This window comes from Mustela nigripes, chromosome 5 (assembly GCF_022355385.1).
Source record: "Mustela nigripes isolate SB6536 chromosome 5, MUSNIG.SB6536, whole genome shotgun sequence".
In the NCBI taxonomy this organism is placed as follows: domain Eukaryota; kingdom Metazoa; phylum Chordata; class Mammalia; order Carnivora; family Mustelidae; genus Mustela; species Mustela nigripes.
In genome coordinates this window covers 67,475,462-67,502,479 of record NC_081561.1, presented here as the reverse complement: position 1 = coordinate 67,502,479, position 27,018 = coordinate 67,475,462, and the positions used below count along the sequence as shown (strand labels likewise).

Sequence of the window (27,018 nt, the reverse complement as noted above, 5' to 3'; positions counted from 1 at the left end):
AAGTGGGACAGTTCTTCATTGTGCAAATCGGTTCCACATATTACAGGATACTCACATCCTGGGTCCTGACACTAAATGCCAGTGCACCTGCTCTCTTTAGACATCATGACAATAAAAGTATTCCCCTTCCCATTTGCAAAATGGACTCTTGATCTGGGCAACCTTGAGGGTCTCATGGAATTTTCTCTTTCAAAGCAGAAACAAAGAGAAAGGTTTTAGGTCACAACTGTAACTGGAATTTAGCTTAATTTTTTAAAAACTCATTTCTAAGCTGAAACCATACTTGGAAACATATAACTGAGGAGAGCTCTAACTTGTACGAGTATAGTACTACCTAGAGAGAGGAACATAAACCAGATTGCTCCTGACCTTTAATTCTATAGTAACAATATACCTGGGTTTTCATTTTTATTCAAGCTATTATAAAATAGGCTCTTGGTGCCTAAATTGTATTAAGAATCCACTGAATTATTTGAAACATTCATTTTTCATTATGCAATTTCTATTATAACTGCTATAACACAATATTTGAAAGGTAGTACCCCGAGAATTGAATTTATAAACCTCTAACATTTTTATTTCCAACCTTAATTTTGGACTTCCCATAAGCATGAGCTTGCACAGGTCACTTCTTTATAATTGAGACTCCACAGCTTCTAAAAATTAATTGAAGAATCATTTATTTACTTTTAAAAACAGAAACAATGGGAAGCCTGGGTGGCTCAGTGGGTTGAGGCCTCTGCCTTTGGCTCAGGTCATGATCCCAGGATCCTGGGATTGAGTCCCACGTGAGGGTCTCTGCTCAGCAATGAGCCCGCTTCCCTTCCTCTCTCTGTCTGCCTCTCTGCCTACTTGTGATCTCTGTCTGTCAAATAAATAAATAAAAATCTTAAAAAAAAAAAAAAACAGAAACACTAAAAAGCTAGGCAAGATTCTTTAACTACATTAAAATTAACCTAAAGAGTAGCAGACAATGCCTTGAGCATCCAAGCTTTCGATTCATGAAAGAAACAATTCTCAAATTCTTCTAATTCATGCATGACTGGTACTGCTTCTCCAGCAGCATTTGGAAATATGGAAGATGTTGTTAGTGGTCACAAGGCTGGGTGAGGAGACTGCTTTGGTATTTAGTGTTTGAGGGATGGAGATACTCAGTCTTGTCCAGTATGCAGGATAGTCCTGTAAAATAGAGAACTGTTCTGCCCTAAAGCCAATAGTGCCCACTCTGAGAAAATTATTATACATCTAATAGAGATAAACTCAAGTACCACCTCATGGGGAAAATAGCAAGTTAGTCTTCTTGATGTCAAAATTTAGTACCTTATCATCAGCCAGGAGCACATGAAGCCCAGAGACAATGTTCACTTGTCTTCTGCACTCTCTCTGCTCCAGATCATTTTTCATCATCTACAAAGGGGCTATCAATCTACAGTCAGCTATTTACACTGTAATGCTCTGCAAATAGGGTTAAGGAAAACTTTAGAGCCACTACTAACATACTACTTTTTAATCCCTTCTATCTAGTCAGTCGCCAGTCCTTTGATTGTACTAAATGATGTTCACGCCTCTTCGGAATGATGCTTAGCCTTCTTTCTCCCGCTCCTTTCTCTAGCTTCCATGTAGTCTCAGCGCTTCTCAGTGGGACATCTGGATGAGAGAAACAGCTTCCAAATTAGCAATTGGGCTAGTTCCACTTCTGTCTGGTCTACTTCCTTTTCCAGCTGCGGCTGGCAGTTTCTCAAACATCGCTTCCCCCATACTGCTTTTTAGTCAAAAATCTTCTGTGAGTTTCCATTTCCTATCATCTCAACCCTTCATCATTACATCAGAATTTAGTAAAGGTATTGGCGGAGGTTATTTGTTTTGTTTTGTTTTTGTTTTACTGTCTTTGTATTTTAATTTTCATCGTTTTCAACTTGCATTTTCCAGTGTGTCTCCACAAAACAGATGCTGAATACATATTTAATTACTATACAATGGAAATTTTGTTCTTAATTTTCAAGACTTCTGTCCAAACATTTCTTTAAAGCTGTTTTGTTCTTTCCTTCAGTCCAAGCCTTTATTCATTTCACTCCCTTTTGTACTCTAACGATTTTACTACAGCAAATAATAGAACATTTATGGCTATTTCTCATGATTTGTTACTGTTGCAAAATTTTTCTGCTCAATTAATTAGCTCATAAACTACATGCTACTAAGCACGCTACTGAGCAAAGGGCAGCAACACTCCGGCAAGTCCACAATTCATTGTTTATTGCTTGCTGAAAACAATTCCACAGTTTGTCTTCACGAAATTACATCATGATGTATAATGGGTATTTAGGGCTTACAAATCCTTTAAAAATGTATCCAGAGATCACAGTATAACCCAGTCCCTGACACAAATAATCTAAGGCCTGTCGTGCAAGTATAGGAAAAGGCTGTGAAGTTAATGGAGGTTTGCCGTTATAGGCCATGATCTTACAACAGACTTCTCAGCTAAGACACATAGTAAAGAGAAAGAAATAGAGCTAGAGAGATGGTGTATCAAATTCTATTAACTCATATGGAATGAATTCCTCACTTCTAAATTTCCCTTTGTATTCAAATGATCCCTGAACACTCCTTCACTCTCAAGTTTCTAAGCCAAGTATTTGATGAAAGACTGCTTCCAAATCTGAAGAAGTTCAAATAGTCTATCTGCCACAATTTCCTTATATTTATATGCATGGATATGATTTGTAAATATTCTTGAATTCTGATGTTTTGACCAACCAGCTGTAGTCTTAAATTTAATAGCCAAAGGAGCTTTGCCAGCAAATCCCAAGCATTCTTCAGAAACAGTAACAGCTCTGAGAGAGATCAAGGCTTTAAAAATATTTTCATACTTTATTTCTTTCATTTCTTCTTATCTCTCTTAAGTAAAGAGAGAAAGCATTTATAATCTCCATTCAGTTACATAGAATTGACATATCGCTATGTAACAGAAATCATCACTCTAATGCCCAGGATTGAAAGTCAAGCAACTTTGGTCTAGAATGAACTTAATTAAGTCTTGACCCTGTAAACATTTCCATAGGAGGTAGAACATACACATTTGACTTTTGGTCAAATAAGGGATAGTAAACAGTGATTCTGAGACCCTAATAAATTAAATTTATTTTAAGGCATTAAATATTTTCCCTTTATAGACCAAAGATGAAGGAGCACATAGATTTTCAATAAATTAGGAAGCAAAATATTAAATCTTCATAGCTGAAATGTTTGCATCTTCAAAGCCCCACTAGTTCCAATGATAATGTTTGAAACTATAATTAATAATGAGATCACATTTTAAACCATTTGTGTGCAAGGCAAAGTCTGCAAATATCTCCACTCATTAAGGAGTTCTCCATAGTTTTGTATCAGTGACTTGAAAAACAATGTCCTGTCACTGTATACTCCATTTTCTTTACTATGATGGCAATCTGAGTGAGTAATATTTGAGCAGTAGAGACTTTTGGTTTCATTCCCCACCCAACATTATTGATTTAAGTGCCTCCGGCTGCTGTTCCCATGAACACAGTATTGATGGGTGGTAAAGAGGACACCATTTCTCTACCATTCGTTCCATGGGAATCCAGGGTCTCTTGAGCTGGATACTGATTGGAAGTTCCATACATACACTGAGATGAGGAGGAAGGAATTGGTGTTTGCAAGCTGGATGCTGTAAAGGAAAATATAATCAGTGATTGAATATTGACTACAAAAAAAATTTGATATTTTTTCTTTGCAAGTGCCACTCACTCTAAGCCTCTTTATTTATTTTTGTATTTAGCACAATAGCTATGCTATTTTCCCAGAAATTGTTTTTTCTTCTGCACAGTTCACAAAGGAAACTCAATTTCAAACTTAAGTTAAGAGACAACCTTATCACCCAAATAGATCCCAAATCTACCTCCTCTTTCCATGCACACTTCTATTGTTACAACTACCATCTTCACCGCTTTCTCACACCATACACAAAAATAAACTCAAAATTGATGAAAGACCTAATGTGAGAAAGGAATCCATCAAAATCCCAGAGAACAGAGGCAGCAACCTCTGTGACCTTGGAAGCAGTAACTTATTGCTAGACATATCTCCAAAGACAAGGGAAACAAAAGCAAAAACGAACTATTGGGACTTTATCAAGATGAAAAACTTTCAACAGCAAAGGAAACAGTCCACAAAACTAAAAGACAATCTATAGAATGGGAGAAGATATTTGTAAATGTCTTATCAGATGAAGGGCTAATATCCAAAATCTATAATAATTTATCAAACTCAACACCCAGATAATCCAGTCAAGAAAAGGGCAGAAAGGGGCACCTGGGTGGCTCAGTGGGTTAAAACCTCTGCCTTCAGATCAGGCCATGGTCTCAGGGTCCTGGGATTGAGCCCCAAATCAGGCTCTCTGCTCAGCAGGGAGCCTGCTTCCTCCTTCTTTCTCTGCCTACCTCTCTGCCTACTTCTGATCTCTTTCTCTCTGTCAAATAAATAAATAAAATATTAAAAAAAAAAAGAAATGGGCAGAAGACATGAACAGACATTCCTCCAAAAAAGACATGCAAATGGCCAACAGACACATGAAACAATGCTTAACATCGCTTGGCATCAGGGAAATACAAATCAAAACCACAATGAGATACCACTTCACACCAGTCAGAATTAACTGCTAAAATTAACAACTTGGGAAAAAACAGATGTTGACAAGGATGTGGAGAAAGAGGATCTTTCTTACACTGTTGGTGGGAATGCAAGCTTGTACAGCCACTTTGGAAAACAGAAAGGAAGCTCCTCAAAAAGTTAAAAATAGGGCTACCCTATGAGCCAGCAATTGCACTATTAGGTATTTATCCAAAGGATAAAAACATAGTGATTTGAAGTGGCACCTGCACCCCAATGTTAATAGCAGCATTGTCCACAATAACCAAAATATGGAAAGAGCCCAGATGTCCATTGACAGATGAATGGATAAAGAATATGTGGTCTACCAATGACCCAGCAATTGCACTACTGAGTATTCATCCTAAAGATACAAACGTAGTGATCTAAAGGGGCACGTGCACCCGAATGTTTATAGCAGCAATGTCCACGATAGCCAAACTATGGAAAGAATCTAGATATCTATCAACAGATGAATGGATAAAGAAGATGTGGTATATACACAATGGAATACTATGCAGGCATCAAAAGAAATGAAATCTTGCCATTTGCGACAACATGGATGGAGCTAGAGCGTATCATGCTTAGCGAAATAAGTCAAGCGGAGAAAGACAACTATCATATGATCTCCCTGATATGAGGAAGTGGTGATGCAACATGGGGGCTTAAGTGGGTAGGAGAAGAATCAATGAAACAAGATGGGATTGGGAGGGAGACAAACCATAAGTGACTCTTAATCTCACAAAACAAACTGAGGGTTGCTGGGGGGAGGGGGGTTGGGAGAAGGGGGGTGGGGTTATGGACATTGGGGAGGGTATGTGCTTTGGTGAGTGCTGTGAAGTGTGTAAACCTGGCGATTCACAGACCTGTACCCCTGGGGATAAAAATATATGTTTATAAAAAATAAAAAATTAAAAAAAAAAGAAATGAAATCTTGCCATTTGCAACGACGTGGATGGAACTAGAAGGTGTTACGCTTAGCAAAATAAGGCAATCGGAGAAAGACAACTATCATATGATCTCCCTGATATGAGGAAGTGGAGAAGCAACGTGAGGGGTTTGGGGAGTAGAAAAGGAATAAATGAATGAAAAGATGGGATTGGGAGGGAGACAAACCATAAGAGACTCTCAATCTCACAAAACAAACTGGGGGTTGCTGGGGTGAGGGGACTAGGGAGAAGGTGGTGGGGTTATGGACATTGGGGATGGTATGTGCTACCAGGAGTACTGTAAAGTGTGTAAACCTGGAGATTCACAGACCTGTACCCCTGGGGCTAATAATAAATTATATGTTTATAAAAATATTTTTTTAAATTGTATAAAAAAAGAATATGTGGTATATACATATATATACCAAAATTTTACTCAACCATCAAAAATAATGAAATCTTGCCATTTGCAACAATGTGGTTGGAACTAGAGGGTATTAGGCTAAGCAAAATAAGTCAGTCAGAGAAAGACAAATATCATATGATTTCACTCCTTTTTGGAATTTAAGAAACAAAATAGATGAACATAGGGGAAAGGAAGGAAAAATAAAACAAGACTAAATCAGAAAGGGAGCTAAACCATTAAGAGACTCTTAACAATAGGAAACAAACTGGGTTTTGTTGGAGGGGAGGTAGGGATGATGGGGTAACTTGGTGGTGGGCATTATGTGATGTAATGAGCATTGGGTGTTACATGTAACTGATGAATCACTTAAGCCTCCCTCTGAAACTAATAATACACAATATGTTAATTAATTTATTTTAAATTTAAAAAAATTTGAAAACAAAAACAAAAAAACCACCGTCTTCTTCTACCTGAACCAACATATCAGCCTTTTCATTGGTCTCATGACCCTCACCTTTGCCACACCCTCTCATTGTGCAGGGAGCAGCCGGGATGATGTTACTGAAGTGTAGAGTAGACTGTCACTCCTCTCAAATGCTACGATGATGACTTCCCATTACCCTTAGAACAGAATCCAAGCTCCCTGCCCTGGTTCACAATACCTTCTATGAACACTGATTTATTTTACTCTACTGTTTTCATTCACTATGCTCAAAACACAGTGGCCTTCTTTCTGTCCACTGAATTTTCCTTGTTCTCCTTTCGGAGACTATGCACTTATTATTTCTTCTGCCTAGAACTCCACCATCAGGTCTTCATGTCAATGCTTCCTCATGACTCAGCTTTCAACTCCAATGTCTCTGCTTCAGGATTCTTTTCCCAACTATGTTACCAAAAGCAGTTTCTCCATAACTATTTGCCATTTTACCCTACTTAACTGACTTCAGAGTATCCATCATTATCTTTTTAATGCATTTGTCTATGCATCTACTGTCTTATATCTCCTTACTAGAATGTAAACTTCTTATAGATAGAACTCCATCCCAATCACCGTTATAAACTCATGTCTATAATGAAGTTTGGTACATAGTAGTAGATTCTCAAGAATTTGACCAACTTGCTCGCCGACACTACATTTCTTTCATGTATGGTTGCTGGTTTCTCGTTGCTGTTTATCTCGTTTTTCTAACTACCTGTTCTGTCCCTGAAAACCAGTCATTATAACTAAGGAAACAGTGGGTCCTAACTTCCCTTGCACTCCTTACCTCTTACTCTAGTCTCTCTTTTCACTCAGAAGCCCTCTTTGCTATTTACCTATAAGCCATCTCTGACAACTAAAGCTTAGAATCCATCCTACACCCAAGCTATGTTCCAGCAAAGCTTCCACTATCTCTACGAGTAAACAGAACTAATAGTAACAATAGCAACACGTACATTTTAGTCTGATGGTGAGGAAACTTCCTGAAGTGGAATTTTCTGCTTCATTAGAGTAACCTAGAAGCAATGACCATCTGCAGATAGCATGAGATGAGCTGCTAAACTCTGCTCAGGGAGCATCTGTGATGGTCACGGAAAAGGAAGAAGTGCTTCCTATTGAGTTATTGGAAAAGCACACTGAGAGGGGAGAGATGGAATTTATCTCATCTTCCCTTATGCTTCAGTTGGGTGTCAATGCTCTTGACTTATGCTAGCTTGAAATCTATTCCACTGGAAGATTTCAACCATTGCATATAAGCATTAACACTCTGCCTTGATACTTACATGCAACTATACTTGTGCTATGGGAAACTAAATCTATATATATATATATATATATATATATATATATATATATATATCCACATATATTTTTATCCCTTTTTTCCCAATGCACTGATGTATGGAGTTGCTACTCTGTGGCAGACACTTGGTGGCTGCTGCTGACGCATCTAGTATGTCACAGAGATTTCACAGGGAGAGCAACCTGGTTGCAAGAAGATGCTAGAGGACTTCATGGCAAACACACAGTTTTGCTCATTTTTACTTAAACTGTATGTATCAGAACAATAAAAATAACAACATTTTCTACAGAGCTGTCTAATCCCATTTTACATATAATTGAGAAAACAACAGTAACGTTTATCACAAATCACCACTGTTTTCAACCTGGAGTGGCTTTGGGGGTACTGCTGGGGATTATGGGGTCCAAAGACACCTCTTGGCACTGCCCTTGGGTCCAACAGTGAACAAGAGAGAGTGAGAAAAAGACATCATTCCTGCCCTTGTAAAACTTAAAGTCTTTCCAACTGCATCTGATGGATTTGATTTATTTTTTGCAAACATAAGAGGTGTCAGCTTTTGAAAGAATAACAGATTTAGCACTAGATTGTGCAGTGACATATATACTGGGAACTGGGAAGACTGTTACTAATACAAAAATAAGACTTCAGATCCAAAGTGATAGGTCACCTCTAGGAACAGGAGGGCCCGGTTCACCTCAACAGTCACCCTCCAAAGTAAAACTACATACCTGAGGTTCACAGCTTTTTAAAAATGTTTTCAGGAACTACTAAAATAATTTACCTACTACTGGAGTTCGACAGGCAACTGAAGGTGATGTGTCTGCATAAAACGAGCTGGTCTGCTTTCTACTACTGTCATCTAAAAGGTTAAGTGGATCGTGGATGTCACTGTAGGGAGGCAGTGAGCGAACACTGCTGATGACGGACACGTGCTGATTCACCATCGATCCAAGTCTATGAGGCTCTGGGTAGTTTACGTTGCTTCCATAGTATCCTATAACAGAAAATGTCGAGCATGTACTCTTCACTTACTACAGAGAATATTCCAGGAAGGAAAAAAAGGGACAAGGTAATAGAGTAGAACCCTAAAGATCCATGGTATTACATTCACATCTCCATTTACTATAGAGTTGGATCCATGCTTGTATATGGATATGGTTCACTATGCTGGTTTTTTCTTTTTAAAAATACAAAGGAGTGGGACGCCTGGGTGGCTCAGTTGGTTGAGCAGCTGCCTTCGGCTCAGGTCATGATCCCAGCATCCTGGGATCGAGTCCCACATCGGGCTCCTTGCTCCGCAGGGAGCCTGCTTCTCCCTCTGCCTCTGCCTGCCATTCTGTCTGCCTGTGCTCGCTCTCCCCCCCCCCAATAAATAAATAAAATCTTTAAAAAAAATACAAAGGAGTTATCCTATTGTTAATTTTCAGATATATGACTACACCTCTTTCATATATTTTCCTCTTCTAAATTAACAGGATCTTCCTATAAACAAAGAAAGCACGACTAACTTCTCATAAAGACTACACTACTTGTCAAATACCAATTTTATCCACAGATTTAGGTTTCTGGAAGAAGGACTGGCCTACACTTAAGAGAGAGGACACTGAGCCTTCTTTGGGGGCTGAGGAAGTCTACAGATCTTTCCAATTCCCTAAACTTTAAGTGTTTTATCAGATTAACAGGGACATTGTTTGGGTCCTTACGTTGTAAGATCTGCTGCTAATTCTCCAGAAGAAACATTATTCACTAGAAATATTTTCAATGGACAAAACATTCTTCTCTTGGACTTATTAAGGGAGATCTCAAACAGTTTGACATAGTTATTTTTCATCATTTGTGGCATTTAGAACAGCAACTTTAAGAAACCACAGGAATTAGGGACATATTTATATGTGGAAGAAATGAGCTCCATATATATAAGATTCCATGAGCTTTAGAAACTTCACATGGGGTGACATGCTGCTCAGCAGACGTGGAGCTCACTGTCTGATTTTTGCCTTCTTGCCATCTCAAAACCCAGAAAGATTCTTTAAAAATTTCAATACCGTTAGGTGAACTAGGAGGCAATGTTGTTCCTTGACAGCTGGCAGTCCCTGTGTTGCTCAGGAAATTGAAGCTTCCTGTGTTTAAAAACTGCATACTGTGTGTATCTTGGCTGTGTGAGGATGGTCCATAGCTGGAAGGTGGTCGAGAATTATATGGAGACCCAGCACAGCTGCCACTGAAGAAGTCTCTAGAAAGCTGCTGTTCACTCCAGGCCATGCATCGACCATGCTCAGGACGATGAGGGTACAGTCCTGATGGAGGGTGAGGCTGTGCCCTAAACACAGTCTGATAGTTAGAGTTGGTCCCATAAAAGTCATGGTTGGCTTGAGGGTGGGTAGAATAAATGGACTCTGGGAATGTTGAGCAGTGTGATGGGGCTGACAGGACGGGGCCCACACTTGGAGGTCTTCCCGCCATTGGCCCCTGGTTAATGACGCTTCCTCGGCTTGCCATGGCTGGAGAAATGGGTGGTGTCATCAGATGACCAGTACTCTGGGAAGGCTCCATTTGACCTGGAAACAAATTCACAGAGCATTCACCAGTGGCATATTAAAATAAATGGGCACACATCTTTAAAAACTATCTAAAAGATGTATTAATATATTTTTTTTTCTAATTTGGTTCATTCCCACTCTCTAAAAATAACAGAACTGGGGAACACTAAAACCTGGGTTTAAAAGATACCATCATAAACAATGAATTTTGGAACACTGAAAAAAAAATAAAATGAAAGATGCCATCACAATAAATAAATAAATAAATAACACCATTGCAATATATGTATATTTCACAACATGAAGACATTTAGTATTAGTAACTGTGGAAAAAAGTCCAGGATGTCTTCGTGCTTCCATGGGTACGAAGATAGTTACAGCTCAAGCTTGGGAAGGTCAAGGGATCTTCACATTTCTTCATAATTAAAAACCAAGCTGAATGCTAAGTGGTTGATTCTTAGGGTAAAAGGAAAAGGCAGTAATGTCAAAACAACCACAGCTTCAAAGCAGCGGATTCAAAACATCATGCAAACACTACTGACGAACAATGAGTTATGAATGCCACCTACTCCCTGAGAGTCTGATTTTCCACTGGTGGGATTGTGCCCCTGAGCTAAAAGGCCCTTCCAGGTTTAAAATTCTGTGTGTCCAATGAAGTTATACCTATGAATTTCAGAAAAGACATAAGGCAAGAAACAGACTTAAAATAGTATCTAGTAATGAGTTCAAGCCAAGCCACTAAGCATTCAGATGTACACAAAGGGAGCTCTAGACCAAAGAGGAAAATTATTGTAATGGTTATCCTAAAATGACCATATCTACTTTTTAGTGAAGGAGACATAAACTCAAAAATAAATAGGAAGACCATTTTTTTGACTTTCAAAGCATCTTCAAGATTTTATATATAACAAATCTAATTTTTTCTTCTACTAAATGAAAATAACTAATTATTTGTATTTCCAGCATAGCTAAGTGAGCACATCACAGTGTGGTATCTATGTTCATAATGGTATTGATAAAAGTGTGAATGACAAATGCTGAAAAAGTCACAAAAATATAAAGCTTTAAGAAAAGTTAAGACAAGCCTTTTTTAATTCTTGGAATGGCTGGATGTTACCAAGTTTGAAGAAAACAAAGGAACAGCCTCATGAGAGATGGCATGCAGCTTGAGTGTCCCATAGTGTACCTGGGAGTGGCATGGTGTCTGTAGTCCCAGCAGGGAATGGGGGCAGAGCAGAGGGTAAGCCTCCAGGATGGCTGGACGACAGAGGAAGATAGGCTGTTTCCACATGGCTTTCATTCTTCACGGTGTCACTGGAAACAGTGCTCCCTTTATTCCGGTTGGCCAGAAAGCATGAACTTGGAGAAGCGGTGAAGGCAGCTTTACTTGCATCTGGAAAGATTTTTTTTTTTAATGGAAAATCTAACATCATTCCCATATTCCTAATAAAGAGCCCAAAGAAAGGGAACTGAAAAGGTTTTAGGGTTATGTCATAAATCTGGAAACTCCAGAGGATATCTTCCATGGGAACCAAGGCTGGCAGGTCTTGGGTTGTGGCAGTGGTGCTGGGGTTTTGTGGTCATTATAATCTGTACCTTTGTGAGTGTGAGGTGTGTTCTGAGGGGACACTAAGGAATCCACTTTGGGAGTGGACAGTCTTCAAAGTGCAAGTCATCACATCCCAAATAGGCATGTTCTCTTCCTTCTCCAAATTCCTATAGAACTTATATCTATGCCATTTATAAGGTGGTATACCACAGGTGTTGTCTCGAATTATGGTTATTTTTTATTATAATCACCTCACCACCTTCATTTAAATTCTCACAAGAACATCCATTTTCTATCCTCCAGAACTTCCAGTAAAATCCCTTGACTACTCTATGTGTAAATAGCGGAGAGAAAAAAAAATAGTGTTTCAATAAGTGTTACCATCCTGTGTTAGTTGTGACATGGTTGGGAAAAGAAACCTCTGAGCTGTTTACACATGTACTTACAAACTCTTGAATTTAGGCTCAAAGAAAGAAACATGCAAAGCAAGACATACTTTTAAATTACCTGAATTCTTCATATACTTGTCCAGTAAATTCTGTAACTCCTGCTCTTTGTCATTATTGAACTGGGTCTCCATGGCAAGGAGAATGTATTCATCCAGAAGCATTCGGATCAAATGGAAAGAACCTTGTTTGTGGATGGGAATGGGGAGAGGGCAATGTCAGATGAAAGGAAGGAGAGAAGGAGAAGGAGAGAGAGAGAGAGAGAGGTCGAGTTATCTTTGTGACCATCTCACAACACTTTACAAGGAGCAACTGAAATCAACAAATACTTGTTGGACTTTAAATGACCTGCTAAGACCAACATGCTTAACCTGAGTCTCTAATCTTTCTGTGTACTGCCTGCCCAGCTTACTGTGTGTACTGTCCTGCCAGCTCTTTGGCCACTAATTACATCAAAGGAAAATACGGATGAAAGTGAGACATGCTTTATGCTTTAAGAGGGCACACACTGGAGCGTGATAAGCTTTAGCCTGGGGAGAATGAGCTCTACTCTGCTCTATTTCTGTTTACTTTGTACTAAATAATTAGACAATGACCACTAGGGTCTGAAAAAATGTATCAAGTAAGATGTCTTTCTAGCCTGAAACAAAGTTCTCCTTGGTTTGGACAAAAGCAAAAGAGTCATTTTCATTTGGAAGTTGTCCTGGAAAACCTTAAACTTCTTTGAACTATTCCACAGGCTTCCCAGCAAAAGGCTGGTTTCATCATAACGTCAGGCTTCAATATATATTTTCAGAAACCTTACATTTAAGCAAGAGATTTCAAATAAAAGGCTCAAGACATTTTGTTCATCCCTCAGTGCAAGTTCACTGATTTTATCTAATTCCACTGAGAGTTAAACAAAAACCATCTAGTTAACTATAACCTATTTATAATATGAAGATTTCTCAAAAAGCAACTACTAAATGCAGAAGTGCTGTCCACGAGCTAGCATTATGGCTGCAAAATTCAGAGTCCCAGAAATTTTAGGAAAACGAAGGTTTTCAATTTTTGAAAAAGCTAACTTGACTCAATTTGTTTCATAAGTCAAGTTGATCAGGAAAGATCTTTCAGAGAAATATGAGAGCATGTCTTCTCAGCTGCTCTTTGATTCCTGGAGTGCACCTATGGGGTTCCTGGAAAAGATGAAAAATTTGCCATACTGCAATGAGTAGTGTCTTTGTAAAATGATGTACTAATGATTGTTTACTTGCTTGTTTAACAAAAAAAGGTACTGATGGAATGTAATAATAATAGCTGCTATTCATTAAGTGTTCAACAGGTACTAGACTCTGCTTTTTTCATGAATATCATCTCACTAAAATGCCCATACAGCCCAATAAAAGGAATATTCATCCTCCCTTTTTTTAAGGGCTTCAAGTTCTTATCTAAAATCTAGTTAGTTAGGATACAGTGTAATATTGGTTTTCAGAGTAGAATTCAGTGATTCATCACTTACATATAACACCTAATATTCAACACAACTAGTGCCCTCCATAGTACCCATCCCCCGTACAGCCCATCCTCACCCACCTCACTCCCCCCAGCAACCCTCAGTTGCTTTATAGTTAAGAACACTCCATAGTTAAGAGTCTCTTATGGTTTGCTTGCCTCTCTCTCTTTGTTTTTCTTCTTTCCCCTATGTTCACCTGCTTTAGTTCTTAAATTCCACATATGAGTGAAATCATGATATTTTTCTTTCACTGACATTTCACTTAGCATAATACACTCTAACTCCATCCACATTGTAGCAAATGGCAAAATTTCATTCTCTTTTATAGCTGAGCAATATTCCATTGTATACAGACCACGTCTTCTCTATCCATGCATCAGTCAATAGACATTCAGCCTCTTTCCATAGTTTGGCTCTTGTTGGTAATTCTGCTATAAATATTCATCCCCTTTACAGTGAGCAGAGGCAGCTTGGGTTAAAACCAAGCCAGAGAGAAGCAGTATTTTGTTAGGATTTAACTGCCTGTGGTCTGACTCCACAAGCCAGGGTCGTTACTACCATTGTCTATTGGCTCGATAATCAGATCTGAGAAGTGACAGTGCCCGTGTTTAAAAACCAACAGGAACTGTGACTGGAGAGTGAACAATGTGTTCAGGGAGGAAGAGCCTTATAAAGTACATGAGATACCAAAACTGGATGCATTGTTCAAGGTGAGGTTATGCATTACTCGAGCACCAAAAAAGCTCCACTTAAGCAGGAAGTCTTGAGCCCTCTTCTTTAAAGATCTTCCATTTTGTTTGCTGGTCTACAAGTAAAGGAACAAAACGAAACTGTAAAATCTGCCATCTCGTTACTATATGCATCCTACATAAAATCAAGAGGTTGAGAAGCTGTCTGACAAATGGACAGATGGCATGACGTGCAATTTATTTTATCAGATATAGTGACCTGTCCAGGGATTTTAATGTCTGTCTGTCTTTGTTGTCATTTTTAAGGCTAATAGATCTTTATTCTGTATGGTTTTGTTACCTAACAGAACTGGACAACAAAATAAAATAATTCACAAATTATTTTTGTGAATAAAAAATATTTTGTCTCATTTTTCTTTGACAGAACTTCAAAAAAGAACAGAAGGTGAAGTGTCAAAGAAGGGTTATATATTTCTGTGAATGATTAACTCTAACTTCTCTGCTCCTGAATGATAATCTGTTTTCTTCCAGGAGAGGAAAAAAAAAAAAAAAAAACGTCCCTACTCTACAACTAGTTTCCTTGATAGGGCATGGCTAACACCAACTAGTAGTGATGGATCTATTTGCTCTTACTGCCTTGCTTCATGATGGATGACTTGCACATTCTCAGAAAGAGTTGAAAAAACATAGAAAACACAAAATACTGTGCTCCCAGAATTTAAAAATAGAAACACTTAAAACCACACTTTCTGTCAGCATATATGAAAATTTACTTTTACAAAAAGGGCCAAGTCTTCTCAATTTTTGTCTTTCACTATTGATGTTACTCCACTGTTAATTTTATGGACTGACAAGGAAGGCATAGTGCCTTGTAGTCTTTGTCAAGAAATGGTAAATAGAACTGAATCTGCCTGACACTATCAAATCTGACCTGTTTTTAATTTTGATATTTGAGCACATTATTTACAAGTCTTCAAATGCTATTCAAAGCATTTTTACACACAATCACCCCTCCCCCATCATGCAAGAAATTATAGCCAGTTTAGCATTTACTATTAAAAATTCTATTTGGTGAATCTGTCATTGAAATATACCTTAATAACTCTCTGCTCTACCACAGTATCCAACCATTCAATAAAAGCCTCCACAGTGGCATTCTTCTTAAGAAGATCTTTCAGTTCTTGGAACACTGTGATAGAGTCATCTACCATATTAAAAAAAAACAGCAACAACAACACAATATTATTCTATTTTGAACCCAAGAGAAAACCTGAAGCTAGAAATCATTAAGAATTCTATAGCATAAAAGGAAAAGACAGATGAAATTAAATATGTTATAAATAAAATTAAATAAATTAAATAAATAATTAAAAGAATTATTTCATATCCTGAGAGTAAGTAACAAAAACATCCTTAGTTATTTACTCTTCAAAATTTGAATAATAATTTTAGGTCTCTTGGTACAAATTGGAATAAAATCTTGTGTATTATATAAGTATGTTATATACTAAGGAAGAGTAAATTGTCATTTATAGCTGATTATTGATTCTGAATCCGAAGATTTCATTAAATGCAACAGATTCATTGAAAACTGATGAATGAGCTAAGCCAAACTAGTTGATCTCCTGCTTTCTGACCTATCCTTTACCTTTAGGGAAAATTAAATTTTTCACTGCAAAACTGAGCTGCTTACATGAAGAATCTTTTATCTTTTAAAAGTTAAAGGGGCCATTTAGGACTATCATTTATTAAAGAGTTTGAAGCTTACTGAATCCCCAAGGATAATATAATTTTTGCTAGGAAACAGAAAGCAAAGCTGAAGTTGGACCACCCCAGAGAGCAGCCAATCATTTGTGCAACAGCCTATCGGAGGCTGCACATGTCTTTTCAGAGAAAGAGAGCGGGGAAGGAGTGGTTTGCTATAGCTGAGAGACAGAGCCTAGTTGTCCAGTCACACATATTGCCTTTGTAAATTTTGTCGGATTGTCCAAAACTGGGCAGGGAATTTCTGCTTTGAAAAACAGTATTATGTTGAAATATCATTTTGATATGCATCATATATTATATGAGGCTAAGAGTGTAAAACACAGGGAAGTGTATATGCATGTAATGTAAAACTGAAAGAAAACCGGGATGCCTGGGTTGCTCAGTGGGCTAAGCATCTGCCTTTGGCTCAAGTCATGATCCCAGAGTTCTGGGATCAAGTCCCGCATCAGTGTCCCTGCTCAGTGTGGAGTCTGCTTCTCCCTCTGCCTGCCGCTCTCCCTGCTTGTGCTTATTCTCTGTCTCTGAAAAATAAATAAATGAAATCTTAAAAAAATGTAAACAAACAAAAAAAACTGGAAGAAAACACACAACACTCAAAAACATTTCCACTATTTCCAGGTTATTTTTAGGCAATGAGATTATGAGTGGCTTTTATTTTCCTCTGAATATTTTCTACATTTTCCAGGTTTTCCACAATCTGTACCTACAATTGTTTTCAAGTAGAGGACAATTTCTTCTAATTAAAAAAGTTTCTAAAAACCAAGTTTTCTCAAACAGTTCTTTTTTGGTCTAAGGGGACTCCCACTCCCACCTCCATCAAAGAGTTATCCAGCCCAATATGTCAATGGAAGCAAGGCTGGGAGACCCAGCTCTAAACAGAGGGAAAACTTACGTTCCGTGTAGATATCAGATTCAGTGTCTGTGCTGCCAGAAATGGTGAGAAGGGCCTGTGATCCAATACTATTCAAATCAACCTTTTCAATATCAGATACCATGGAATTCACGACATGCTGGTCAAAGAGAGCTGGTCTGGCAATCTGCGTGAAGAAAGTATAAAGACACTAAATCATATTATCGATGATTTATCTAAAGGAAAGTTTTGGCTACCGGAGAAATAGTTCCTTGAAAGAAGAGTATCATGAATGTTTTCTTATTTTAAAACTAAAAACAATAGCTGAGACTTGTGATCATCTCTGTTAAAGCTTTGAAAACTATTTTTGAAACTAGAAAATTATTTTTTTAGAAGATTTTATTTATTTGTTTGACAGAGATCACAAGTAGGCAGAGAGGCAGGCAGAGAGAGAGGAGGAAGCAGGCTCCCTGCTGAGCAGAAAGCCCAACGCAGGGCTCCATCCCAGGACCCTGAGATCATGACCTGAGCGAAGGCAGAGGCTTTAATGCACTGAGCCACCCAGGTGCCCCTAGAAAATGAATGTTTTAATCCATGGTCACATAATAAGGATTTCACAGGGTTACATTTCTTATCTGGAACTATCACAACCAGGTCTTTTAAAATTTAGGGGACTAGAAACTTTCACAAAGCAAACAATTATCTGGGGGGAGGGGAAATACATTTTAACAATATACAAACAGTAATTTAAGGATTACTTTCTTCTCCCTATTTAAAAGACCCAAATCAGTTGGTAGCTTAACATGTGTTGTTTGTGGATTTCACAGTATCAAATATCACATGGGTTCAGTCACCACAACCTTAATTTTTATTAGCTGGATTCATGTAGCAAATAACAGTTTTTCATTTTATACTGCATTCAGAAGTTTTGTGTCTTTTTTACTTTTTATTCTGAAATAATATTAAATTTATAAAAAAGCTGCAAAGATAGTGCAAAATATTTCCATATACTCCCTATTCAGCTTCTTCTAATACTATCCTCTTACCTAAGCATTGTTTATTGCCCAAATCAGGAAATTAACATCGCTACAACACTGGTAGTAATTCAAATTTCCATCCATTTTTCCACTAATGTCCTTTTTCTGTTCTAGTATACACTCTGGCATCTCATGTTGCATTTAACTGTTGCCTACTTGATCTCCAATCTCTGAAAATTTCTTACTCTGCTATCAGATAATTCATTTTTTTAAATTTGGTGACTCAAATACCAGCATACCTGAGCAAGATGTAAGAAAGATGTTTGTCGTTTCAGGGAGGATACAAATCTTCGCACAATAGGTATCTTCTTATCAGTTAGAGCTTCTGGCAAGTTTTCCAAGGATGAAACAACCCACTGTTCCCAATTTTTAGCAAAATTCCTTATATCTGCTAATAAGCTACACACACACACACAGAGAGAGAGAGAGAGAGAGAGAGAGGAAAAAAAGCCTATGTATTAAATGCTAAATTGTTCAAAATGCATTACATAAATGTAGTTTAATGGAGGTATACTGTTATTCTATGATTTCAAGAATATGACTTTGAACTCGGATAGATTAAGCCTAGGTCTGCCATTATCTCCTTGGTCAAAATAGTCAGTCTCCTCAAGCTCTGATTTCATCTATTAAATAGGAATAAGATTAGTATTTTTGTCACAGGATTGTTAGGAGGATTTTTATAAAATAATTCATGGAAATTTCTCTGGTCTAACCTTGTATGCAGAGGGTAATCAATAAATAATACCTTATTAACATTAGCTCACGGTTCAGTCATTTTCTATAAAATATTTCTGGGGAAATATAAGTATGCATCTTGATTTCAACAGCTTCCTGAGAGACATCACAGAGGGAACATAGTGCCATTTCAGATATTTACTGTTAGTTTCTAGTAACCTATTCTGATAGTCCAAATATAACTGTGAGATACATAATTGAAAATCTACTACAGGACCCTATTTAGAAAATTGCAAATGTTAGTTGTGCATATACACAATATTTGTATATATACACAAAAATTTAAAAAAACAGTAACCATCTACACACTACATCCCAATAAAAGAGATCTAAATTTACATTTGGGATGGCACTTATACTGGTAAGCAGTAACATCATAGAGGAAAAAGAACAGAAGTGGAGTTCGAGAGCTCTCAATTAAAATCGTGGCTCTCCTTCTTACAAATTCATTGATTCTGGGCAAATAAATTAATTCCTTCTGCTGCCAGTTTCCTCATTTGTGAATATGGTATCATAATAGCTTCCAGGGAATAGTCTGACAAGTTGTGTTTTAAAAAAATCCAATTGTTCAATGATAAGGAATAGGTTAAATAAAGTATAGTATTTTTCAGGTGCTAGAAATCTATGCAACCATTTAAAAAGATAATGCTGATCTGTATTTTATATGAAAGATTTTCACATCATACCACACTAATATGTATACCATGGTTCCTTTTTTTCAAAATGTGTCTATTTTTCAGATACTCTTAGAAAAAAGTTTACGAAATAATAACCTAATACATTAAGAATGTGGAGAGATTATGAGAGCTTTTTAAATGTATTTGTGCATGTTTTTCATTTTCTACAAAGAACCAGTTGCCTACTTAATAGATAAATACATAAATAGTCATTTCAGGTGGTTGGAGGAGTTAAGTGAAATAGTTTATGTAGTCTCAAACCCATGACGTGTTTAATAAACGCCAGCTATTATTTATTAGATCAGTTGCATGGCCGGATGTCTGCCATTAAGTGCAGCCATTCTGCTGTGATATAGAAGTGTTTTTTTTTTTTTTAAGATTTTATTTATTTATTCGAGAGAGAGAGAGACTGAACATGAGCTGGGCAGAGTCAGAGCAGGGAGTCCAATGTGGGACTCGATCCCAGGACCCTGAGATCATGACCTGAACAGAAGGCAGACGCTTAACTGGCTGAGCCGCCCAGGTGCCCCTGTGACATAGAGGGGTTAGGAGTACTTAATTCAGAGCTCAGACTAGATGTTTCAAGGTTACACATCGATAATTTAAAAAAACGATTGATTAGAATGATACCAGCTACTATATAAATAAATAAAACAATCTAGAGAAAAAGTAAATAAAAAAATTTGTTTTATCAATCATCATGCATTTATTGAGAATCAACTATGTTCATCTGACATGTATTTGTGTTCCAAAATACTAAAACAAATTTCACTTTTTCATTACACATTGTTTACAGATCAAAATTTGGCTTTTTATTTTCAAGTTTTTATTATTCACACATCAGAAAGATTTTATGAAAAATCTTCAGGTGTCATTTCAATTTGAGATGTTTACATTGAAGTATAATTGACAACATTATATTATTTTCATGTGTACAACATAATGATTTGACATTTGTATACATGGGAACTGGTCACCACAATAGTCTAGTTACCATCTGTCATCAGGTGCCAGAGAGGATGGGGGTCTCCAGGGGTGGGGGCAAAATGGGTGAAAGGGATCAAAAGGCACATGAAGACACATCTTCATTAAAAGAAGGTAATAGTTCTGTTATGCTACCTTATGATTTTGCAATTAAGACCAAAGTTAATAATAAAGATAAAATAGTTCTTTAATTTTTATCATTGTGGTTATTTTCCATCAGTTATCCCCACTTACATTCCTTTAGCCAGTTTCCATTGAAAAACTTTCTCACTATTTCAAGGTCAATGACACCTAAATATTTATTTTTCACTTGGGTTTCACTCTATTAAAAGGATTTCAGGATAGTTCCATCAATTTTGTTCATTGAGGCTTCAATATAAGGATTGAGGCACATCTCCTAGCTACTACAAAGGGACATGAACAGGCAAGTAATCTTGATAAACAAATGAATTTCTACTTAATGTTTTCCTTTAATATGATGGATAGGGTTAAACCCTACACTAAGAAATTACCAGTTCTATTGACTGAACCTACCTTTCAGGCATTTCTTGCATTGTTGCAGGAATGAGAACATCTGTAAGAACCTTAATCACAGCAAAAAAGAGTTAACATAAATCCTTACTTAGTATTTTCATAGAAAGACACTTATTTGTCAATTACTTTGTATTCCTAGCTTTCTAGAAAATGATATATTAACTCATTTCTGGAAGTTATATTTTTATCTCTGAAATGAATGTGTGTGTGCGTGTGTGTGTGTGTGAGGTAGGGGTGTGTGTGTGTGTGTGTGTGTGTGTGTGTGAGGTAGGGGTGTGTGTGTGTGTGTGTGTGTGTGTGTGAGAGAGAGAGAGTGAGAGAGAGAGAAAGGCAGGGTGGGGATCTAGAAACATTACAATACTAGGTTAAGCAAGTAACACTGCTATACTGGGTCCAGAGAGTTAATTATCAGAACAGAAAGAATATTGAAAGGAAGGGCTAGACTAAGCCCTAAACATGGACAAGATGAATAGGACTTGAATGAGAACTCATAGAAAGAAGAAATTAGATAGAGATGACTGATCCCAGCTCAGGAAAAATTAGACTAAGGAAGTGGGGACCAAATAGGATATGGGCAAAGCAGATCCACAGAGCCCACTGATAAACTGAGTGGTCCGGCTTGACAAAGACGACCAAGAGGTCTAGAGGAAAACGTATTTTAAAATTTGGGTAGACACTAATCTACAAAAGCCTGTGTGTCCTAGCAGCAAAATGCACATGTATTCCATGTGTATGAGAGAGTAATGTATATGCCCAGTAAGTTAGTTAACAATGAATTGACCTTGGTAATCATGTGCTGTTTTATAGACTGAAAGCTGACCCCTCCTTACAGATGGAATGAAGGTGCTGCAGAAACTCGTTCTACTGTGCCTCCCTAGGTACCCCATGAGGAGTGCATTTAAAGGTCCTTAAACTTAGGACTTTAGTGTTGGATGAAAAAAAAAAAAAGACCATTTGGAAAGGAAAATAAAAAAGAATATGCTTTAAGGATATTTCTTGGAGGTACTGAATGACAGTCCAAACAACTTTACCCAGGTTGAAATGCAGTTTTCTCCCTCAGCTTGGACCTTAGTGTTGCTCTAACTAAGGGACACACTACCAAGAAATTAGTGTCTCCATCTTCCCAGATAAATGTTTGGCTAGAAGGCCAACCAGCTCATCAAGGTTCATGATGTCTTCGTGACCCTTCTGCAGACTTATTTGGTCTGAGAACAGAAATCAAGGCTAATTCATTAAAGCTAGAGATTTCCAGTATTTTTAGGATGTTAATCCCACAAGGGTGCTTCAATCTGCTTTTCCCCCAGAACACCAATAGTGAAAAAGCCATTATGCTATTTATTCATTCTGAGAACACCTTAAACAGTTACTAAAAATTAACTAAATTTTCATGTATTATTAGCAACTATAGGACAGTTAGAATCATTCTTAAATGTAAACAGAAATTTTGTTTTCATATAAATGTACATTAAAATAGATACTTATTAAATATTGCTTTCTCATCAGAAAAAAATATTGTTTCTCCATCCAGAAATAACAAATTTATTATAAGTAAAATGGGAAAATGTAGACACAATGCTCATTAAAACATACACTGTTTGTGTTTAAGACACCCCAAAGAGCTTACCTTATAAAGAATTGAGTCACAAACACAGAAAATGTCAATGATAACAGGGTTTTCAAGCAGGGGAAGAAGATGATCAGGCATTCCTTGCCAAAAGTGTAATAAGAAATGCTGGATCTAGTTATAAAGCAAAAAGTATATACATTAAAATTCTTTCTTAATGTGAACTCATAAAGAACAGGACAATAATGATCAGCGAAGCATTCTTTGTCACCCTTACCTCTTCAAAGTTTCCATTAATTGCATTGTCCAGGATGCACTGGCAGTGAGTTTTATACATCATTATGAGGGTATCAACCTATTTCAAGGAAGACAATGCTTAACCAAAGAGTCCTTTCAACCCCGCCTTCATTTGTTTATGCATTCATTGGTTCATTCATTTATTCAACATGCATTTTTTAAACTCCTGTTATGTACCAGGCATTGTGCTCAATGTCGAGGAATCAAAACCAAAGGCACAGTTCTTATTTCCAGGAGCCTACAGCCTTGTGAAGGGAGAAAGGCAAGCAAACCAACACTTACAGCATAGCGTCACGTGAACAATGAAAAAAGGTGATTGTTCAGGGAGCTGTGAGCCAAAGCAGCCTTGTGTTTTTCTACCTAGTAAGAAGATTATCTTGGGTTGCAGGAATAAACATAAAATGGTGAAATATATTACCTCTTCATACAGTTGTAATAAGTGGGTTCTTGGGCAGTGTTGCCTAGTGGTTTCCAGTGTGGGTGGTGGGGTCAGCTAAAATCAAGTGCTCAGTTCTCCTGCCCTACTGTGCACAGGATGCTTGGTCTCCGAACCCTAAGCTTTTTGTCTTTAAGTAGGACGAATGATATATTACCCAGATTCAAAAAGATATGGTGCACGTAGAGCAGTGTCTGGTACACAGGAAGATCTTACTAAATATTATCTGAAATTAGTAAGAGCAAATGACTCGAAAATATACCCGAGAAAGATCTGAATGGTGAGTGTCTATTAGGAAGAGTCTCTGTTTCCATGTTACCACAGACATTTGGATAGCATAGCTAAAAGTTGTAAATATATTCTAAAATCCACAATGGTTTATTACTAAATAATACTTCAACAAACAAAGCTAAGCTTAGAAGTGTGCCCACGGACTGCCTAGGTTTGAATACCAGCTCTGATCTCTCACTCACAAGCTATAGGATGTCAAGCGAGCCACGTAACATTTGCGTGTTCTAAATTCGTCACCTGGAAAATGGAGATGATGATAACAGTAAATTTCTAATAGGGCTGTTATGAGGACTAAACAAATTAACGCAAACAAGGTGTCTGGAATAATCCATAACACATGTTGAGAGATTGACTGCTGGAGCTATTTTTATCCCAACATGGTGACGGTGATGGTGATGGCAGTGTCTTACTCTAACCTGCTCTCCAGCCTTTATCCCTACAGCCTAGTGAGAGCACACACCCCTGTGGTGTAGCTCAAGGCTCTATCACAGTGATGTGCAAACTTGTTAATCTCCCTGCAAGATTAACTGTATGCTGACTACAGGACGCCTCTAGCAGAATATGTCACCATTGATGGAACTGAGACAAGCTCTGTACTTTAGGCAATATTACATTTTTAAAATTTATTTTTTATTTATTTCCAGCATAACAGTATTCATTATTTTTGAACCACACCCAGTGCTCCATGCAATCCGTGCCCTCTTTAATACCCACCACCTGGTACCCCGATCTCCTACCCCCCGCCCCTTCAAAACCCTCAGATTGTTTTTCAGAGTCCATAGTCTCTCATGGTTCACCTCCCCTTCCAATTTCCCCCAACTCCCTTCTCCTCTCCATCTCCCCATGTCCTCCATGCTATTTGTTATGCTCCACAAATAAGTGAAAACATATGATAACTGACTCTCTCTGCTTGACTTATTTCACTCAGCATAATCTCTTCCAGTCCCGTCCATGTTGCTACAAAAGTTGGGTATTCATCCTTTCTGATGGAGGCATAATACATTTTTATATAGGTTGCCAAGACTCATGTTTAAAAGTAAGGATAAAGACAGTATGAAAGATAGAGGCTTGTCTCAAGAGAAGTTAGTGAGTATGTGGTTGGGGGGTGGGTGGCAACTGCCTCGAGTGACACCATAAAGAGGCAGAAAGTGGCCCCTCAGCTTCAGCCAACCCCCCACCTCACTGGGATCAACTTCTCCCTGGAAAGTCCCATCCTTTCTGCTTCAAGAAAGCAGGGGCATAAAGTGCTTCACTTCAGCCCACCCCTCTTGCTAGAAACTGACAAGTTATCTGGGGAACTTGGCTACTGGCTAAGAGGGTAAAAAGCAGGGTCCAGCTGTCTTCAAGGGACAAAGAGAAGTGTTAGTCCCTGGTGCTCATGATAAGGACCACTGGGAATGTCCTTAGAAACCAGGGGTTATTTAAGCATCCTGATACTTGAGTGAGAAATGATTTACCAGTTTTTTAAGTTGACAGGAAGGAATTCCTTGGAGACTAGCAGAGAAACTGAAAGAAACTACAGGAAGATGTCCTCACTTCTCTTTTTTCTTTGCTCCTCTCCCCATCCCATCTGTCTCACCAGGAATATTTACACAGCAAACATCTTCATGATATGTTTGCATGTAAGCAATTCTCTCCACATGGGGGATCCAACAATACCCTCCCCAAAGAACCATGTTGCCTGGAACGTCACTGATTTCCACAGGTTTCCCCACAGACTGCCATATGTTAGCATTTACTGAAGTCATAATATCACATAACATCTATAATGTTAAAAAAATGATGTGATAACCTTGAGAAACATGATGGGAGAGAATGATACAAAGTGGACACACTTCAGGAGACTTGCTTGGAATCAGCATGTGAGAATTATCTTCAATATTTTGCCTGTTCTTAACAGGAAGAGTAGGTCATCAGAATGAACCCCGTAAGTTACTGTGCATCTCGACTTACCTGTCAATAGATCTTTTTGTCAATATGTTATTATATTGCCAGTTTCCACAGAAATCCCACTACTAATGTAATCCAGTTGGACATTAGTTATTCATACTCCTCTTGAGGTGCTCTTTGTACCTCAAGAATATGAACTGACTTAACATATATATATATATATATATATATATATATTGTGTTTTCCTTAAGGGGCACCTGAGTGGCACAGTCGGTTAAATGTCTGACTCTTAGATTCTTCTCAGGTCATGATCTCAAGATTGTAAGATCAGTCCCAGGACTGGCCCCACCCCTGGATCCCCACTCAGTGCAGAATCTGCTTAAGATTTTTTCTCCCGCTCCCTCTGTCCCTCCCGCCCTGCTTGTGCACGTTCTCTCTATATAAAATAAGTAAATAAATGTTTTTTAAAAGAGGTATTTTTCTTAAGTACTAATGACAAATTAACTTGGGTTGAAAGAAGAATGCAGAAATCATTTGCCCTGGTTTAATACTAATAGCAGGAACTGTTAGTCATTCAGTAGATACTTAGAAATGACTTTAGAAGTCCAGAAATAGAGGAGGATTTATCCTTAGACTTTACTCTATAAGCACTGAAAAGTCACAGTGAGGATTATTTATGAACTGAATCCCATGAAACTGTTTCTTCCTTAACTTTCAAAAAAAATGGAAATATATAAGGGAGCACAGAATTTTCTAATGGAAAGGAAGCTTTGCCCACTTCTAGTATAGTGCTTGCATTCATCCAGGTATCTACCCCTCAATGCTTGGAATAAATTCCGTCCCAGGGAAGTGTCTGATGACTGTTTACTGAAATGATATGAGGCTAATTAAAACATAAAACTTATAATTAAAGAAATTGTATGTGATATTTTCTTCCTTGATACTGAGTTTTAAATAAAAAATACTCTGTAGTCTTTTGAGGTTTATTTTACCAACTTCTGATTACATACTATCATGGAGATGGTAAATAATTAATTGGAAAGTGTTTAATCAATGTTAGTAAACATTTGTCCCTCCTATAAATCAGTCAATTATGTTTGATTATGCAGATTTCTGACTGCTTCCTGCAAGTGCCATGAGATTCCCAGCAAATTGAGATATGGAACCAACATATCAGAAAATCAATAGAGAAGTATCTTTAATTGATACCTTGTCTTTAGAAATGCATCCTTGGTACACAAGATGTTGAGCACTAGGGAATTCTGGAAGAAGTGTTCCAGTTTTTGAACTTAGTGAATATTTGCGAGTGAAGCCACCCTATAATAGGAAAAATGGAAAGAAATAGATCATTATCAACTATTTGGATCCAAAATACAATTCTAATAAAATAGAAACCCATACAATTTCATTCTTCTTCATCCTGCAAACCACGATGACAGTTAAGGAGATTTTGATAAA

The 27,018-nt window shown here is 37.6% G+C and overlaps 1 protein-coding gene across 1 annotated transcript in view; it reads right to left on the bottom strand.

Annotated features, from left to right (window-relative positions):
* Nucleotides 1–3,509: 3,509 nt before the first annotated feature.
* RFX6 (regulatory factor X6) overlaps nucleotides 3,510–27,018 on the bottom strand; it is a 59,871-nt gene continuing 36,362 nt past the window's right edge. Inside the window, exons 7-19 of the mRNA XM_059399120.1 lie at nucleotides 26,770–26,877; nucleotides 22,923–23,000; nucleotides 22,706–22,819; nucleotides 21,082–21,131; nucleotides 18,391–18,550; nucleotides 17,157–17,301; nucleotides 15,592–15,701; nucleotides 14,496–14,613; nucleotides 12,378–12,500; nucleotides 11,508–11,714; nucleotides 9,827–10,339; nucleotides 8,563–8,775; nucleotides 3,510–3,685 (exon numbers count right to left, since the gene is read on the bottom strand). Of these exons, the coding sequence (XP_059255103.1) occupies nucleotides 3,510–3,685; nucleotides 8,563–8,775; nucleotides 9,827–10,339; nucleotides 11,508–11,714; nucleotides 12,378–12,500; nucleotides 14,496–14,613; nucleotides 15,592–15,701; nucleotides 17,157–17,301; nucleotides 18,391–18,550; nucleotides 21,082–21,131; nucleotides 22,706–22,819; nucleotides 22,923–23,000; nucleotides 26,770–26,877 (2,115 nt within the window). The remainder of the gene's footprint in view (nucleotides 3,686–8,562; nucleotides 8,776–9,826; nucleotides 10,340–11,507; nucleotides 11,715–12,377; nucleotides 12,501–14,495; nucleotides 14,614–15,591; nucleotides 15,702–17,156; nucleotides 17,302–18,390; nucleotides 18,551–21,081; nucleotides 21,132–22,705; nucleotides 22,820–22,922; nucleotides 23,001–26,769; nucleotides 26,878–27,018) is intronic.